Here is an 18,756-nt window from a genome sequence, read left to right on the forward strand (position 1 = left end):
TTTTTCAAAGGAATTAAGGAAAAGCCACATCAAAGAAACTTTAAACCAGTCACAAAATACCAAATTCTAATTCCTACAGCAAACATGACTAAACTGTTACACATAAATACATTAAAGTTAATCCCACCCAGTGATCTACAAGGTGTTATTTCTGCCAACAAAACAGTACAGTCATAACTGTCCTCAGGGCATTAAACTGAAGTTCATCCACTTTGGTGCACTTACATTTTTGGCTTCTGAGCACTACTGCTAATACCTTCAGATCTAATAACATAAGGGGAATTACAAAAAGAGAATGTCTAAATGATTGCAACTGTGACCATGTATCCAAATTATCAGAAGCTCCAAGCACAAGAAGCAAGTGGGTTACAGAACACAGATCCACACTAAAACTCTCCAGTTATTAAACAATTAAGCCCTATAGTCCTAGTAAACACACTGAGGAACTGTGCTTACTAGTTACCATCGTCCTCGACTGAAAACTGGTCTCAGGAGAAGACAAAGAGGACGCTAAAAGACACTGAAATGCATGGCAGATTCTAGAGGAGTCAAACCACATCATGTCTCCCCAACACACCGCTGGTCGGAACAAGTCTGCGTGGAGTAGCATCAGGTTGCTTTTGCATTCTTTCAGCTCCCAATAAAGAGGAATTGGACTGCTCTTGCAAACCCTCTTCAGAGTTAAAATACAACCACCTCACCACTGCCAACTTTCCAGCTAGCCAGGGAAGTGCTTCATCTCTGCCGGGAGGAGCCGCTAGAGAATGAGCTAAAGCTGTCTAGTCCAGAGTGCTAGGCTACATTGCCTTCAGTGGCCTTCCCAGCTGTTTTCCCATCTCTGATCCTCCACAGAAGACGTTATGCTGACACCAGACTGACAAAATAGCTATTGCCTTACTTCTTTAAGAGGTGCGTATGACACACGGTCCTAGAGGGCTGGCGATACCACCCCTCCAGCATTACCAGCACCCTTGACAGCTGAAGTTAAACTTTGTGTAACTCCCCGGACACCCTTTATCAGGCCCCAGGTTTCCTCTGCAGCTTGGCAGACACTTTTGGTACTCATGCTTACAGGAGTTATCACGTGCGTGAGTGCTGTGCCAGGTCTTGCTGCAGGTGGTCAGGCTGTGCTGGTGCAGCTGCCTAGCAACAGATGTTTCCGTATACCCGTCATGAGAGGGTCAGCAAGGCCAGAGATAAAACCAGCGGTGATTTTCCACTGCTTTGTCACTGGATAGGAACCCTATAAGCCCTCTACGGTAATCAAAGTCAGTTTCTAAGAAAGGACTCTGTCAGAGAACTAACCAGTGTAAACTACAGATTAGGTCCAGCCTTTTGACAGCAAGGTATGCTTGCTGAAAAGCCTCCTAGCTTACAGCTGTGGTTAAAGCAAACCATCCTCCAGGATGGAAAAATAGAAGATTTTTTCCTTCTAAGAATCAGTTATGCAACAGACTCTGGAGGAAAAAGAAACACTGGGAAAAAGGACCAGAAAGCAAAATTCAAATCATGAATTCCATCAAAAGTTTCTGCAGAAATAAAGACTAAATCTCTGTATAAACTCAAGTATGTAAGTGAAACTTCACATAATTGTAAATGTGTAATGAGCAGATTATATTCATCGTAATTAGATAATCAAGTTCAAAGCCTCAGCAGCACATAGGAAATGGCAAAAAGGTTTATTTTTAGATACTCGATACCAAAAATTTGTGGAGCACAAATCAAATCTGCAATGCATAACAGGCTCTGCTGCTTTGACCCACATAAATTCCTCTCCATGCCTCTGCCTCTGCCAAGCCACCTTTTCACAATGATGGCCACACAGCATTTCCTTTCATCTCCAGCTCCTGGGTTTCCACTTACGTTCTGCCCACCAGAAACAGCAGGGTGGACAGCCACACCTAGAAGCACCATTGCTGGGGGTAAGCAAGTTGCTTATTTTTAAGATCAGGCAGTGTCCTACATGCAATTTTGCCAAGAGGGCAGCTCACAAGCTGCTATAGCACCTACTTCAACTGAGATACAGGAGATGTTGCTGATATAACCAGAATGTCTAGGGTATCACTGAACACAGTTGCTAACAGCCATTAAAAGGGAGATGAGATGAGCAGGGCCTCCCCACTCTGTCATGGATCACTGAGCACAAATATGTCAGCCCCTCCTTTCTCAAACTTTCTCCTTACAGATGCACAATCCATGGGGCCAACGTGCTCCACCTCTAATCCCTGAAGATGGGCTTCTGCCTTCTTGTCTGCTTGTTTCAGACAGGCACCTGGGAGTCCTCCTGAGCAGATTGTTTGGTCCCCCCAAACCCTTTCAGCATGCTATTCTCCAACTCCAAAACAGTCTGCACAGGGAAGGAGGAATGGTGGCACTCCCATAGACACAGCCTGCCACTGCCACACAGCATGCTCAAAACTTTAAAAGCTTTAAAATCTATAGGAGGCAAAGGCTATGCTCCTTCAACTTTAAAACAGTCAGTTTAATCATAATAGAGTAATTTCAGAAATAAGACTTCCAAAAACTGTTGCAAAGCTAGCGCACAGCTCTCTACTCTGTCGTGCATGGTTCTTCCTAGGTGTGATGATCCAAAGTGCACTGTAAGAAGACCAAGTGTACCAAAAGGGATGCCACTCAGTGATATTTTTGTTGTTACTCACAAAAATAGGCTGAAGGAGAATATAAGAAAGGCTAAGGAAGACAGAAGAGGACAGGCAAGGAAAGCCAAATCCGTTCCCCTGCAACATTCCTGGCCCGTTGGGCTGATGTTGGAGAGTTCCTGCAGCCCTTGTGAAGAAGGATCCATCTTGCCTCAAACTGCAGACTGGAATCAGTCTAGTTGCAAGATGAAGCCACACCAGTGCTCTCAGCCAGAGTGAGGCCACCACCCAGCCACAGCGACTCTTCCCTAAACCCAACTCCCCATCAGAAAGAAGCCAGACTTCTGGAAAGTTTACAGGATCTCCTCAATCTCATAATCTCTTTAAGAGATGCAGCACCTGTGGCTTTTGAAACATTCGAAGTAACATTGGAGAAAACAGGCAGGAACAACAGAGCTTAGTAAGGTAAGAGCACAGCCAGTCCCTGAATTCCAACATTCTTGATATTAATTTAAAATTGATAAAATGCTTTGCTGACTTAGAAAAGAAAATTCAGTTTTGGTTTCTTCATTCTCTTGAGGGTAGTAATCAAAGCTGTACAGACGGAGAACACTCACACAAGGTACACTGTCTTTCAAATTTTAGTTACTGTTTGGCAGCTGTGGTCTGCCTTTCCAGCCCTCTGTGGTGTGAGAGAAAGGACTATATATTGGATATTAAGCTCAACTCTAGTCCAGTCTTTCTAGCGCTCACATTGCAAAGCTGGGTGTGCACTTACATTTTCTGTTTATCTGTACCCATACCTCTTACTCTCTCTCACCACCCCCACCTCCTCCAGACACTCACACTCCCAGGCTGGAGTGCAAACACGGCCAGAATTTGTCCTTTGGTGATTCAGAATAATTCTGAGAAGTTCAAGAAAAAAGAAAGAAAGTAACAGACAGGGCACTATGAAATCTACAGAAATGAAGATTAAAAGTAGGAAGGAACAACCTGAGCTCACTAAGAGACAGTCTGAGTGCACATATGTAATAGAAATCATATACTAAGTAAGAAAGCACAGCCCAAGCTATCCACTTTGCTATTTTCACAATCAAATTAAGGACCCTAACAATCCTGCCACAGAAAAGTTTGTCCTCTGCAAACATTTAGCTACATAAGATCATAGTCCCAGCTGCTGCCCATATTTCTGTAAACAGAACATCACTCTGTCTTTGCTGCATGGCAGACTTATCAGTAGCAGATACCATGCAAGGCCTCAAAGAGATAACAGGCATATTATCAGCAGTGAGTGAGAGACTCTTTCTTGTGAAAGCCTTTTTTTTTTTTTTTTTTTTTTCAGCAAGCTCTCCAGACATCCCACTTGAGGTGTGAAAGGCCTGGAAACTGCTATGGCCACTTCTGCTGTTTCCATTTCAGCTATCCACAGAGAAGTGATTAAAAAGTTGCAGCGTGCTCTGCATCTTAGTAAGAAAAATCTCAATGCTTTCACACAGCCGTATTTATTCTGCACTCAAAAATACTGTTGCAGTTCCAGAGCCAAAATATTTTACTGCACTCACTGCTCCTACACATGCTCCTGTATCTAAGTAGAGGACACAAAAGTGAGATTATTTTTGCATGGTAACAGTTGGGCATTAAACATTTCCAATACTTATATGGTGAGCTCACAGGGCATTCTCCAGCACAGAAAGCACCATGGAGTCCAACAAATGCCTTAGGTCTTTGGCTCACTTTCATAAACAAGCCTTTTCTACTTTCCATCCCCACTGCATTCAGCAGAACAAGGTTCATATCAGCACAAATCTCCCTTTGTGAGTAGCTTTAATGTAATGTGTTACTGTGTGAGTGGAAGGCCCTGCAATATGGCCAGGTGTCCTGCTTTCACTCTGCCGTGAGGATGCTAACCTCCAGCAGATGAGTGTGGTAGGCAGACAGGAGCAAGGACACAGCAAGCTGTCACAGTAAGATTCATGAAATCTCATGTATATTTTTATCCTTCCTTTTTTCACCTTCCCTTCTTATTCTGAAATTAACCAGTATCCACATGGAAAGTGCACGACCCACTCTTAATGGAACTGAACTGCAGAAATACTAAAGGTGTATGAAAGACAACGTATCTACGCACTGTTGCATGTACTATAAAATATACCCTGTGCTCTTGCACTCTCATTCTCCCAAAAAAGGGCACAGGAATGATCATGAAGCACACATTGCTTTCACCTCCACTATTGGTATTGCTTACCTTCATTAACTGCATGAGGCTTAATAATGCAACAAGTACAGTTTGTGAATTTTGCGCTGCTGACTGGTCCATGACCTCCACTGGAGGGAAAGAACAACTCCAGCTCCTGAAAACAATTGTAATTGAATACATTTTAGATTGATCTAGCTGCATACATCAACTTTTATCGTAAGTAACAACATCTGAAGTATCCATAGTCACAGAAGAGAAACTTTAATTACAGATTTTTGTACTACAAATACTTTTTCCCTATAATATTCTCTCAAATATATCTTTCCCTCTCTGGCACCATTGCTACAATCATAAAAACATGATTTGAATATTTCTTGAAACGCTTTTCTTTTCACTTCTGCCATGCAATCCATTTCAATTCAGAACATTCAAAATGTTGTTGCCACAAACATTTAGTAGAGGTGTTCCCAGTTTTCTGAATTCTCTCTCTCTTCTGTCAGTATCTTTCCCAAATCCACTCGTATATACACATATTTTATCTTCCCTCTTTTCATATCAACTTTTCCACTATATGAGCAAAAATGCAACAACCATCCATTTCTCAGCATGTTTTCTTTCTGTATACAAAACTGATCTCCATCCCATTTGTTTAGATTTTTTTTCATTTTCTCTTAAACAACTAAACTTTGTCTAAAATCATTGACTCACACCTTATGCCTTATTGACCCTATTTATTTTTTTTTATCTTACTGAATTGAAGCTGATGAACTCAATTACTCTGATTTCTGGGATGAATCAAAAGAACCTCTTTGCCTCTGATCACTTCCTTTCTTCCCACCATCACTATTCAGGTATCACATAGCTTGGATCTTAGACCATACTGGGGTGAGCTTGACAGCCAGGTTTCTTTCCTCAGTGATATTTTTTCCCTGTTCACTGCCAGCTTCACACCTTCTCCATACCATTTATTCGCATATGTTACACAATCTGCCAATTAACACTAGTCAAATGCTCAAAACACAGATTCCATTTCAGACCTATTGGTCAAATTCAGTAAGAGAATTGATAAATTTCTATTTAAGAGAAATAATATTATCCTGGAAATACTACTACTGAAACTATCTGATTTTTTCCTGTGTAACAGTAGCAGTGCTAAAGGACATTTCCTGCAATTGCCTCATTTAATTTACTAGCTCAATTCAGATGGAATAGACTTAGCTATCTCCCAGTCTTTAGCTTATGGCACTCTGATGATTTCTGTAATGCTTACTTGAACAACTATACAACTCAAACAAATGGATCTTTCAATAGAAGGGAAAATGGTTTTTCTTTTTCTCCGAGCAAATAATCCACATTTTAAGTGGGCCCATCTGAGACAAAAGGGTTCATTTCCTACATCCTTCTACTGAAAAGATGCTGTATGCTTCAAAGACCTTGTATCACTCTAACTAATGTTTACTCTAAAAGAAGCAGCAAGGAAAAGGCAGCAAAATATTTACGATATTTAAGACTTTGTTTTATCCATTAAGAGTCATAACAGGAAAGTAACTAAATAACGCTGAAGGACTAGGATAATGAAATGCCAAACTATAACCAAGTGGAGCCTTAAAAAGAAAATTCTTTTCCTTTCTCTTTATTCCTCATCTAAAGAAATTCCAAAATTTGGCCTGCAAAGAGACACCAGCTTAGAGTATGCCAGAGGCATCCTTTCACTTGCCATTTAGCCACCAAAAGAACAATGCAGTCTTTCACTCTAACTGTTCGGTTTACAATATGTTCATTAAACATGGTTGAGACTTCAGCTTTCCTTCAGAAGAGTTACTTTAGGTCTCTTTAGCTTATATTTCTTTCTTTTCAGCAAAGCTTCTGTAAGACACAGCCAACTGGTTTCCACAGCAATTGCTATACAACCATATAATACTGGGCCTACTAAATTAAAACAGGCATAGGGGTATTCAATTCACAATTTTGGTTGATTTATTGAAGAGTGGTATCAGTGACACCACAAAGATGCACACACCTGCAAAAGTTCAGCAAAATAATCCCACAGCCATAAAAATGCTGCAAGATGAATGGGGCCTTCAAACACCATTTCAAAAATAATGAAATGCAAAAAGAACAACTTAAGCCAAAGCACATACTTATGCTTCTAATCAAAATTTTATGTGAATAGATACTCTTTCCTACACTCTTGGTTCAAAAGCAGGCACAGTTGTCATGGCAGTACACAGGAACAAGGAGAAACTTTCACCCTTATATATGAAGACATCCAGCTATTTAACCAGAACTACAAAGACTTTTCTGACTATAATTCTCCTTCATCAGAAAAGATCAATTTCATCCAAACTCTTTCTGACTCTGTACTGTTTTCATCAAGCCTGCCAGCAGAAAAAGTACTTCAGGTCCAGCATATGATTTCTTGCCAAAACCAGAGGCACACGGAGAGGTTCCAGCAGCCCAGGCACTGTGCAGATAAGCGAAATGAGTGCTTGACCAGCAGAAAACTGCCCACGCTTTGCAGTTAGCTTACTATGCCACGCAGCCTAACAGCCAGCTAGAAGAAGTGACTGGCTAACTCTGCCCTCACTGTCAGGATATAATCTCTACATATATTTTCTAGTATACAGTACTTGGCAGCTTATTAGGTATTCTGGGGCAGGTCTCTCTCCAGCTGTGCTACTGCGGCTGTTCCAATTTAAATAGAGGAAAGACTAGGATCAAGGAAGCAACAACTGGTATCTTTTCCGCACCGCTCTAGAGCTAAGGCACCACAGTGCAATACCAATCAATCATGAGGTAAACTTTATTCTTGCCATCATTTATCAGCATACATACCTACCCCACAACAACACACACAAATAGTCAACTCAATTCTGCAGAAATGTTGGTAGTATCTATCACCCAGTCCCTTGGCTTTTTCTTAGCACTAAGGAAAGACACACTGCAAACCAAACAAAAGAGAACCGAACTCCTCAAAGCCAAGCCCACTGTATTACCTCTCAAACCACAAAGCACTACAAAGTGGCCTGTTTTCATAATTATTCATTCTGAACAATAACAGCAGAGGAAATTAGGCTGCAGGCAGAAGACTAGTGAGGACTGTGGAGGAGAACAGATAAGCAAAGCACAGGAGGGCACAAAAGGATTTAATTGTTTAATCCCTTTCTTTTTATGACCAACATTGGTAGGCTATAGGTAGATTACGCAGACTATGCAATTAACTCAATGTTTGTAATGTACAGAAGACATTAAAAATGACCAGGCATGCTCTCCTGATCAAAGTGCCCAAGGTTCCCCTTTGTGACGGAGATAAACAAGATTTCTGTTTTCAGACAGTGTATTTTTCCATGCTAAAAAGGATCCATGAAGAATATCTAAACTAGTTCTGAACTCAAGTGGGGAAAGAAATGAGGAATTCCTGACCCAGCTGTTACCAGATAATGTAAAAATAAACCTCAGCCAACAAACAGTCAAAAACTTACTTGAGCAGCTGAAGCAACCGAATCTGGGCCGTGAGCTGCATTTCTTAGGCCATCGTGTCCAAAGTTCACTCTAATGCTGTCTGGTGCATCAGTCTGAGCCACTGCAGAGTTTGCTGGCCCCAGTAACGTTTTCCATTTACAAACTGCATCATCTCCTAAGATTTCCATAGCAACAATGGGACCACTCGTTATAAACTGGAGAAGCTCACTGCAAAATGGAAACAGCACATGGTGATCCACACTACAAATTAAGACCAAAAAACCCATATGATCCAGTGGAGATGCTCAGAACTCAACTCGGCAAGGCCTTGAGCAACCTGATCTAACTTTGAAGTTGGCTCTGCTTTGAGGAGGAGGCTGGACTAGGTCATGTGCAGACATACCCTTCTTATTACTGTCGTAGAAAAAGAACCAGATAATACAAATTTAGTCAAGCTACTCTGTAGTATGTTAGATTTCAGAAGAATTTTTAAAAGATCAGTACTGGCAACAGTGGAAGAGACCCTGCTAACCATTTGTTTGACAGGAACAATTCCTAAGCATGTCTTCTGCACAGCAGGATTTCAGGATTCTCACACATGACCTGTCTGCATTCCCCACTGACACAACTTCAGCACTGCTGTCAGGACGGATTGCTCCAGTGCCCCGTGGATCTCTCCTGTGGATTTTGCCCAGCCAAAATCCAAAGTGGGAAAGAAGGGAGAAGCAAGATTTAGAAAGTTTGCAGGGGAGAGGGGACTTAACCACACAGTGAGTTACCATATCCTGGCATAAGCAGAACTCAACTGATTTTAATGGGATGAATCTGAGTAAGGAGATGAGGTTGTCAGGAGCAGCCTGTCTCCTGTCCTGACGACCTCACTTATACGGAAAACAACCACCCAAAATTGGAAACCCAAGCGTTCTATTTAAAAATTAAACAAAACACTGTAACTATAATTCTCTACCTTTACAAAACATGCATACCAACAAGCCTGCCTTTTCACTGTGTAGTCTAGACAGAACCAACAAAGGAGAAAGTTGACTCAATGCTTTTTGTACTACTTTCTTAAAAAAAGAGCTTTACACAATTATAATTATGGATGTGTATGCTTCTCCAACCATCTTCTTCCTAATGATCATTTATGCAATGATCAGCGGGCAAGGAGAGAAAAGAAATCCTACTAGTTCTTTGCTAAGGGAACGATATTGAAACTATGAAAAGTTACATAAACATAAAGAAACTACATAGGGAAAAGCTATTGGAACTCAGGTTCTGTTGGTCAGAGACTGCTTGTCTAGGATGCAGTTAAATGGCTTACATACACCCAAGAAAAAAGCAATTTCTACAACACTGCTTACTGTGCAGACTAATCCTGAATATTAGATAATTTTTTAAAATTAAATTCTTTAATACGAAAAACATTCTTTTCCAAACAAGGAGAATTGCTATTTTTCCCTACTATTCACTAGACTTACAATCTTGGGATCATAAGCATCAATCTGGTCAGTTATGGAAAGACTAAGGTTTTTCATGTTAGGTGAAGCATCATGGAAGTTTGATGTTTTGTCCAAGGGTAGCAGTACAGTAAACAACTGCACCATGCACTACCCTTTCAGTTACTTATGATTTGGGGTACTTGCTACCAAATCAATTCTCACAGCTAAGTGTTCTCCCTAGTTCTCATTACCTGCAAGCTCCACCCTGATCCTGAAGATGCTCCTTCCCTCGGCTTGAAGTTTCGCCTTGCTAGGAGCATTTTCACTTCTGAGACCAAAGACATTCCCCTGATATCATCAGGCTGTAAAGAGTGTCAGTTAAAACCCTGAATAGCTGAAATAAGGATCTGTCCCTGGAGGAAGATGAACAGGGTGCATACTTTGCAAAGGGCTCCACTCAGCTAAGACAAGTTCTGATTTTCCCATGGTTCTGCAGTACCAAATACAGCAAATGAATCCTGTGCATTCAATAAATAAGCTTAATACATATCAAGCTGAAATTGATATACCTACTTATAAAAAGGTTTTGACTGATGGTCTACGTAGAAATCAGCTGCTTCTTTTCTGGAAGAGTAAAAAGACATAGATATAGAAGTATAGATATAGCTACATACACACACACACACTCTGAAAATCACAAACTCATTCATCAACATGTTTCTACAGGTAATGTTTTCCCAAGCTGGACAGATTGTGGGGTGTTCAGGTCCAGTAACAGAAACTACATTTAACTTTCTTTCATGTTTTGTGTGGCTACAGGTATAGCTTGTAGCTGACTCCTCCTTATGCTCCTGCTGTGGGAAGGAAGTAATGACTGAAGCCCGTAGCATGGACTTTCAGGGTCACTGATGGTCCCCACATTCTCAGGTTAAGAAATAAATGCAACATAGTCACCTTCTTGCCAAGCCATTTGCTGTTATGTTGTTTTCATCCTTCATCTCAGTTTGAGTGTGTATGTTGGTTAATGAAGTTAGGTTTTAAAGCATAAACAATCTACCTGCTTCACTGGAACTTATTTCCTTATCAAGGCTAGTGTTTGATTACACTGGTGCACAACAGAATATTGCGTAACCTGGTTTCTATTCAGTATCCTCAAATGTTACAAGTCACATAGGCAGCACAATGCCCTCCAGATTAAAACTTGCTTTCTCCCACGCTTTCCCACTTGAAAACTCAATTTGGTCTTGGGGAACACAGCAGTTACTACACACTGCTTTCTCCCAAAGTAATGGAGCTTCTGTAATGAAGGGGGCTCCTTACTTTGCCAGGCAAATAAAGGCCACCAGGCATACACAGTATGTCTGTGCCACAGCTGTTACTTAGCCTTTAATCAGGTACTGGAAGCAAAAAGGTACTCTTTTCAGACAGGGTGGTGGTCCTCTCCAAGCTCTGCATTGCCACAGCCACACCACTAGCAGCGCTGGGCTCAGCTACCCAACCACACAAGTTTCAGGGACCATGGTGCAGACCCACCATCCATCCAGTAGTGGGCATTCCATCCTGCGGCTTTTCACCCCACCACCCCCTTGCAGCTAACCAAACTACTCTCTTCCCTGCTTTTTCTCCAGCTGCTTCTCATGTTTAACTCTTGCTTTCTGCATTGCTTTTTCTGCATGGCAACAGCTAGAAAAATCCATGGAGGTGTTCAAGTTATTTTGCAGCTTCAAAATTCCCTTTCAGAAGTGCAGGCTTGGTCTTGGCTTGCTCCAAATTGTGGTGTGTACCACCTTCTGAAGCTGGAGTTTGTAGAGGACAAGTTCTTCAGGAGGATTGACAGGTGAAAGGAAGCAATATTGCTCACCCCTAGTCTGGTACAAAGTTCGTAATTGAAGCAGAGCTGCAGGGAGACTAAAAATTTGGAAAATTATTTTTACCTGCATAAACAGTCTTCTGATTTTTTCCTGGTCTCCACGATTTTGCTCACTTGAGCAGCTCTCTTTAAAGAAAGAAATTACTTGCATGTTTTTCAAATAACAGATTCCAAGTATGAACAAAGGCATGGTTCTGTCATCTGCAATGGAACTTTTCACATCTCTCTCCCGTTTGCAGTCCAGACTTAAGCCCAATATTGCCAAAGGAAAGAAATAACCTCAGGAAGAACGTAAGAATTTAATTTTCCTAACCTTGACAAATATTTGAACAGTCAGAGCTTTCTCCAGTTTTTTTATCAAAATGACCACTTGCTCATTGGAACTGAATAATTCCTGGTTTGTTGCTTTCAGTTCAGTGTAAGTATAAGCCATTCAAAATTCAAAAGATTTTCATTGACCATGCTGCTAATATGCTTTCCTTCCATTTCTTAAGGCAGAAACATGATTTAAAAAATATGCTAGTCACTGGAACTCTTGCAATCTCAAGCTTCAAGCCTACGCTCTGCAAATAGCCTAAAGTTTTTGCTTACAATTCACTATTTCACCAGAAAATCCTCTTCTGAAACTAATTCACCAAATAATTTTGGAAAGCAAATATGAAAAAGGTATGCAAACAGATTAAGTGTTATCATTTCTGAATGTGAAGAAATATTTGAGGGATATATTTCTGAAACAAATTGAGCTCTACTACTCCGTTAAGAATTCCTTTTGCAATAAATATAAAACTGCAGTTGTGCTGTGTAACTTAGTTCCTTTTTCATTTCATCTCTCTCATTAAAGAACAGAAAACAGTGTTCATCTGGGAATAATAGACTGAACTGACATATGAGTAAATGAAGACACTAGAGAGCTGACCTGTGAAAGTGAGGGCAGGCACCTGCTTTGATATCTTGGCTACAATTTTTACAGAAGGCATGAATCTACTTAACAGTGATTGCCAGACAAATGTCAGTAATAATCCCTTTAAAGAAAGCAGTAGATGATGATGCTGGTTTGAACAAGCATGCCTGCAGACATCTAAGGGTAGAAGACTTTGGCAAAGCCATAGTTCTATCATTTTAAAATGGCACGGTCCCAAGAAACAGTGTATATAGCATGCAGAGCAACCACAAATACTCAAGACATTGTTTTAAATACATCCAATATCACAGCCCAATCTTGTGCTTATTAATAATTATTTTCAATTATACAAGACAAGCAGAAATTTTCATATTGCAATAGGCAATAAAAGTTCAAGTCTCAAAGTTTCTTCCCTTCAGTGTGAGTCAACTCTAAAGCACGTGACTTGGCTCAACAGTTCTTCCAAGTTCTCAGACACACACTGAAATAGAGAACCACTGAACACAACATTACAGGATCAAATCTCTCAGACTGCAGGAGAGCAAGCCAAAAAAAGCTGGCTTGAAAGACATTGTGAATTGTAAATCAGCATTAGAAACCTGATTAAACTCATGAACTGGAGTTGTTTGAGGGAGGATCTGGGACCAGTATCATCTAGCATTGCAACAGGTGAATGCAGAGACAAGAGGAGGAAGTCACATAGTTGTTTTGTCCATATTTCAGAAAGCCAAGAAGGTTTTGAGGTGGGGAAAATGATTCGTGACCTCACACAGAAACCATAAGTACACATGAAAATTGTATTACTTAAGACAGTTAGCTTTTCTTTTCAAAGACATGTTGTATATGAACAGGTTTGGCAAAGCAGCACCAGAGAAATAGTGCAGTAACTTTGGGGAAGTCTTCTAGGGTAAATCATGTTTTCTTTCCTCTGCAGCATGCCTTTTTTAAAATCTTGTGGCTCAATGAGATAAGTGGAGAACAGTGACATTTGGGCGGGATTAGGAAGATACATGAGTAAAATGTGTCTAACTCTGCAACAGCATCAGAAGATCACTTGCTTTGCCTGGGACTTCCAGTCATTAAAAAGCAAACAAGTTTGGGCTCTGAGAGCACAAATTAAGCTAATGGATTTAGCGAGAGCGAACAAACCAACTACTTTAACGACAACGCTGTTATAGTCAGCAATATGGTTTGTATCAGGAAGCCATGAGGCAAGGACATACAGACATGTCAGCATTAAACACTGCTGAATTGCTAAAGCTACAGTAGTCACCTTGGATTCATACAGAGACATTACATATTTAATCACCCATACTCATTTGCACAGAACCTTTTAATACTTCGCTTAATTCTCTACATGCTTTCAGAAACTTACATGATTATGAAACTGATGAGTCTTCCCTCTATTACTCACTGGAATGGATTTGATGTGTGGAACAACACAGGATAGCTTCAGAGAACGTTCTTAACTGCAAAAATAATATTTTCATACAATAGAGCTAACCTTAAAAATTCCTTACCTTGAAAGCACCATCATTTTGGCCTTAGTTATTGTAAATCCTGCATTAATAATGATATCAATTAATTCTCCAATCTTGGGCATTGCATCAGGTTTAATCAAAGCCAGTGTTCTGGGGAGGCAAAAAAAAAGGTAGAGAGATACAGCCAACACTACTTTCCTTAAAGGATTTGGTGTGCATGTTGCGTTTATATTCAGACAAAAAACCATCACATCAAAGAGAGAAATTCCGCCACAGTCAAACATCCTAGTCCCAGTGTCTCATCAATTTCCACGCTGTTCTTGAATGCCTGCGCAAGACATTATTCTGATAAGAACTAGCTTTGCACATTATAATTTCCTCTGCTTTCTAACCCAAGTCAGCCCACAGTGTTCCACCAGCAGTCAGTATTTACTGGCTTCTCCCTTCACTCTCAGAGCAAACAATTTGACCACTTCTTCCTTAGCTAGTGTGTATCTCTATAGCTCCTCACTCATGGCTCTAGCTTAGAACACAACTGATTGGTTCATGTCTCCCTATGCTTGCTCAGCTCCCTTTTTTCCTAATGTTAATCATTATATACATAAAAGCTAAGCTGTTAAAAATCCCTGTTTAAAAATACTACTTGAACATGTGCTTCTTCCATAAAACTCAAAGTGAAGTGATTGTTTTATTATTACTTTTAAAATATTTGGAGGCCTTAGTGAGAAGAAGGTCCTATTGTGCTTGGTACAGTACAAATATTTCATGGTATACAATTTGCATGCCAAATACCTGACACTGTTAATAGACACAATAAAAGGTTGGCAGAGGAGGTATTACGTCTCTTATACTGACTGACAGCTATATTCTAAGGGAGACCAATCAAAAAATCTCTACACTCTCCCCCACATCTTTGTTTCCATGTACATCCTGTCTTCTTGATAATTATCTTTTTATACTGTACATCCCTAAGGCCAGGACTGTTTTATTAGTGCACTTTACATGGCACCAACTACACCATAGCACTAAACATGTTATTAATAAAAAATAACAAGCACAAAAAGAAGCGCTGCAAAATGGCATTTTCTATTTGCATTCATCTTGTGGTGAGTCAGCCTCAAATGTGCTCAGCTTACAAATCAACAGATTTATTCAACCCTGTATCTCAGAAACTCCATGTATCTGACAATCCTAAAGAGGTCTTTCCATCTTTTACAATAATGAAGGCTACCCAAGATAGAATTTTTTACTGCAGTACTTCCCTAAATGAAAGGCAAATAATTGGAAATTTCTCATTTTATATACCAGCATAGCATGGAAAGCAGCCTTTGGGTTAGCAGCCATATATTCTAGCCAGGGCAAATATGCTAAGATTACAGGAGATGGATGAACTTCCACTACATTTACTTTGAATCTTAAGTGACCCCACATTGACAGACAGACTGTCTTTCAGGAACAGAGAGACTATCTATTTCACAGCAATTCTAAAGGAAGGGAGGTGTTAGGACAGGAAATGTGACATATGTTCAAATCTTCCTCTTTACATTTCACTTGAAACTGAGAGAGAGACGTAGATGACCTTCAGACCTCAGAAACAAACAGAGATTTCCTCAAGCATCAGGAAGCTCACATACACAGACCAGCTTAGGCCCAGATCCGTTGGGAAATATGACACAAAAAGACTGATGGTCTAAGGGTGTATCCTGAAGCTGCATGAGAGTAGTCAGCCAAGCCTATGCTTCAGTCCACTGCAGTGCAAACTAAAGTTGGTTTAGCCCTATCTTCAGATCAGGAAAGGCTGACCTCTGGCCAACATTCAACACAGTTTGCCAGCATACTCCATGCAGCCTACAGTCTGTAGCCTGCTCCCCTCTTCCCCAAGGATTTCACAGCTCCACCTCATTTTGTGATATTATTTATCATAGGACAGGGTGCATCACATCAGGGGGAGGAGCTGTGTGCTTGACTGATGACATGTACCCACCTGGTCACAGAATGCATGACCTGCATCCTGGCATAAGAGGTTCTCAACTCTGTCACCTACCATGAACAGTAAGGATCAAACCACTGGAATGAGATCTCCAGTGCCATTTGCATTTCCTTGAGGAATACTTTTTTGAATCTATACTATTTCACAGGCTATTTGAGTCAGACTGCTAATGCTAGAAATGTCCCTTACTTTCGTAATTTCAAGCGTTCTAGTAAAACTGTAATTCCTACTAATATGTAATGAAATATTGCATTATGAAGCAATTTACCTAGAAGACATTATATAAACTGCAATGAGCAACACTTACAACATCTCTTCTCTAACACTTTAACATTTCAGTGTGAGCTTCTCAGAGGTATGCAGGATAAGAAAAGTATAATTCAGGAAGCTGAAGACCGTTTCTGAGATTGGATTTTGATCCATGCCCTATTTTTAGTTTTAATTAGGAATACATTTCTTGTGGTTTGACATGATGCAGTCTGCAAAGTACATTTTGAAACAGCTTTATGTCTAGGAACAAAGGAGAAAGAATGAAAATTAAGCTCATTTGCTTACATTTTCAGAGGGACTGTACGACAGTACCGCAATGAGTACTGAAACAACAGAAGATGAGAACTGATCAAAGGAACAGTGCACAAAGCATGCTGTGGCTATGCTTTTGAGATCTACTTATTTCTAATAATAGGACTCTTGCATGTACAGTAGCTTATGTCTTGTAGAGGAAGAAACACTGATTATGTCAATGACTAGAAGCGTAAGAATAACATATCCCAATCAAAAAAGAATTCAAATACTTCTGGTTGAGACACAAGCTTTCTAACACCATTTTCAAAACCAATGATATTAACTGACTCTAAGTATAGTCTACTTAGACAGGACACACTAGTCAGATAGATTTTACCTGAGGTTACAACCACCCAGGATCACAAGTGAAAGATGACAGAAACAGAAATTCCTGTCCCATGCCAGTGATTCCTTATGTGGTACCCCCTAAGTAAGCACATGCTTACTTACCCATTTTAGTCACTGTTTGTGATGGTTTCCTTATGATACACTGGGAGGGGAGCAGGGAAGAACACTCAAATATGTCTGTATTTAAAAATTGACCTGTAGGGTTCGGCGTTCGGAAGATCTCGCGATGTCACGGAAAGTTAGAGGGTTAGTCGCAGCCTTATGATGTATCTGTAATCCCGCCTACCCTGGTTAGTATAAAAGGAATTGACTGCGCAATAAAAGGGGGAAGTTGGCGCTCACACTGTGTGTGTTATCTGTCTCTTTCCCTGGTCTGGGGTTGATCAGTGATCTAATCGTGGCACCTTGACATGCGGCGAACGCTACATTGACCCAAGACTTAAGCAAAGTAGGTGTAGAAATTGAAACTCCATAGAACTGTCTTAATAATTTTAGCCTAATTCCAGGAAGGGCGTGTGCAAATCCAGCCTCTTTTTACACATCTGTTTTGTACCTCATGTACCTGGGGTCACATTCACTTGCTTTACTAACAAAAACAAATGTCCCTAAATCAAAACATACAAGTTTTTTTATATACATTCCTCAGTGACCCTCAATGGCCTTTGCTGAGCCTGTCCGCATACATATTCAGTGACCAAAGAACATATTTCCAAAGTCGAACTGAACAGCTGATAGTGCCGCAGAGCACAAAGACAAGAAAAAGATGGGGAAATATTCTGCCTCATACAACATCCTTAAAAATATTAATAGAATTCCAACTACAGATTATTTTAGGAGTTATCACATATTGCAGAAATCTTACTATATCTATCTAACTAATAGCTGCTGTAAAACCTGCTAGGAACAGGCCAAAAAGACAAATACCTCATATGCAACTGTTTTGCCCAAGGACTGTTTTACTATGACCCTGTTTACCCAGTGAAAGCTTCTGTGAAGAAACTGGATTTTGAGGATCCCTTGCCTATTTAAGACACCTTTCACTATGTTCCTTTGGGCTATTCTGAATATGTACCACCACTTGCCTATCTATGTTATCTTTCAGCCAACATTCCTAAAATGTTTTCCAAACAGCTGACATGTCATAAATTCCCTTTCTTCCTTTTGTAGAGCAGTACAAAAATTCACCCCCTCCCAGGACCACTTCAGTGACACAACTATAGTGTTGCTGTATAGATGGCAAGTACCCTTACCAGAAGAAGAAAATGTCATTTTATCACAAGCTGCCTTTCTTGATATAACTGCATCAGCACCAGGGCTTATGCTAGTTTAGGCAGAGCAGGAAATACACAACTATAAAAAGTTACATTGATATAAAAACCATAAACAGGACAGATGTAATCTACCCAAGGTTCCACTGAGGAACAGAGAGAGTAGCCACATATACAGAAGCTGTCCTCTGGTGTTCTCCACCTCCTTTGCTACTCTTCCACCATTCCCAAAACCAGCCTGGAGAAAAAGTACCTGGAGAACTCCTTCTGGAAGGATATCATGGCAGTCATTTCCACGGCAATATTTTTGTGAGGTTAAGACAAAGATGTGTGTTAAAACTTGCAACTCTTCCTGTATGTCTGGTTATGTACAACTCTCCAAAAAGAGTTCAAAATAAGCCCAGTTAGTGGGAGGGAGCATTAAAGTAGATGAATAGGGCTTACTGGAACATCATGCCTAAGAAAATATTCTGTGTTCTCTTCAAAAAAAGCTGGAGCAAATTATCAAAATTTATTAATTTGCAAATTCAGAGATTACCTGCACTGCAGTCAAACCAGATTTAAATTCCTTGTAAATTAATCTGTCATTTTAAGTCTCTCCTGATTTTTTTTTCTTGGATGGGCTCTTACAGTCTT

The 18,756-nt window shown here is 40.2% G+C and overlaps 1 protein-coding gene across 3 annotated transcripts in view; it reads right to left on the reverse strand.

The window, feature by feature from the left end:
- The window catches only part of NME7 (NME/NM23 family member 7), a 91,050-nt gene that overhangs the window by 50,247 nt on the left and 22,047 nt on the right, over positions 1-18,756 (reverse strand). For all 3 annotated transcript variants that reach the window (XM_069785738.1, XM_069785740.1, XM_069785741.1), the window contains exons 4-7: positions 13,990-14,100; positions 10,272-10,322; positions 8,280-8,487; positions 4,846-4,951 (exon numbers count right to left, since the gene is read on the reverse strand). In XM_069785738.1, coding sequence (XP_069641839.1) covers positions 4,846-4,951; positions 8,280-8,487; positions 10,272-10,322; positions 13,990-14,100 — 476 coding nt within the window. The remainder of the gene's footprint in view (positions 1-4,845; positions 4,952-8,279; positions 8,488-10,271; positions 10,323-13,989; positions 14,101-18,756) is intronic.

This window comes from Haliaeetus albicilla, chromosome 6, assembly GCF_947461875.1.
Source record: "Haliaeetus albicilla chromosome 6, bHalAlb1.1, whole genome shotgun sequence".
Classification (NCBI taxonomy): Eukaryota; Metazoa; Chordata; class Aves; order Accipitriformes; family Accipitridae; genus Haliaeetus; species Haliaeetus albicilla.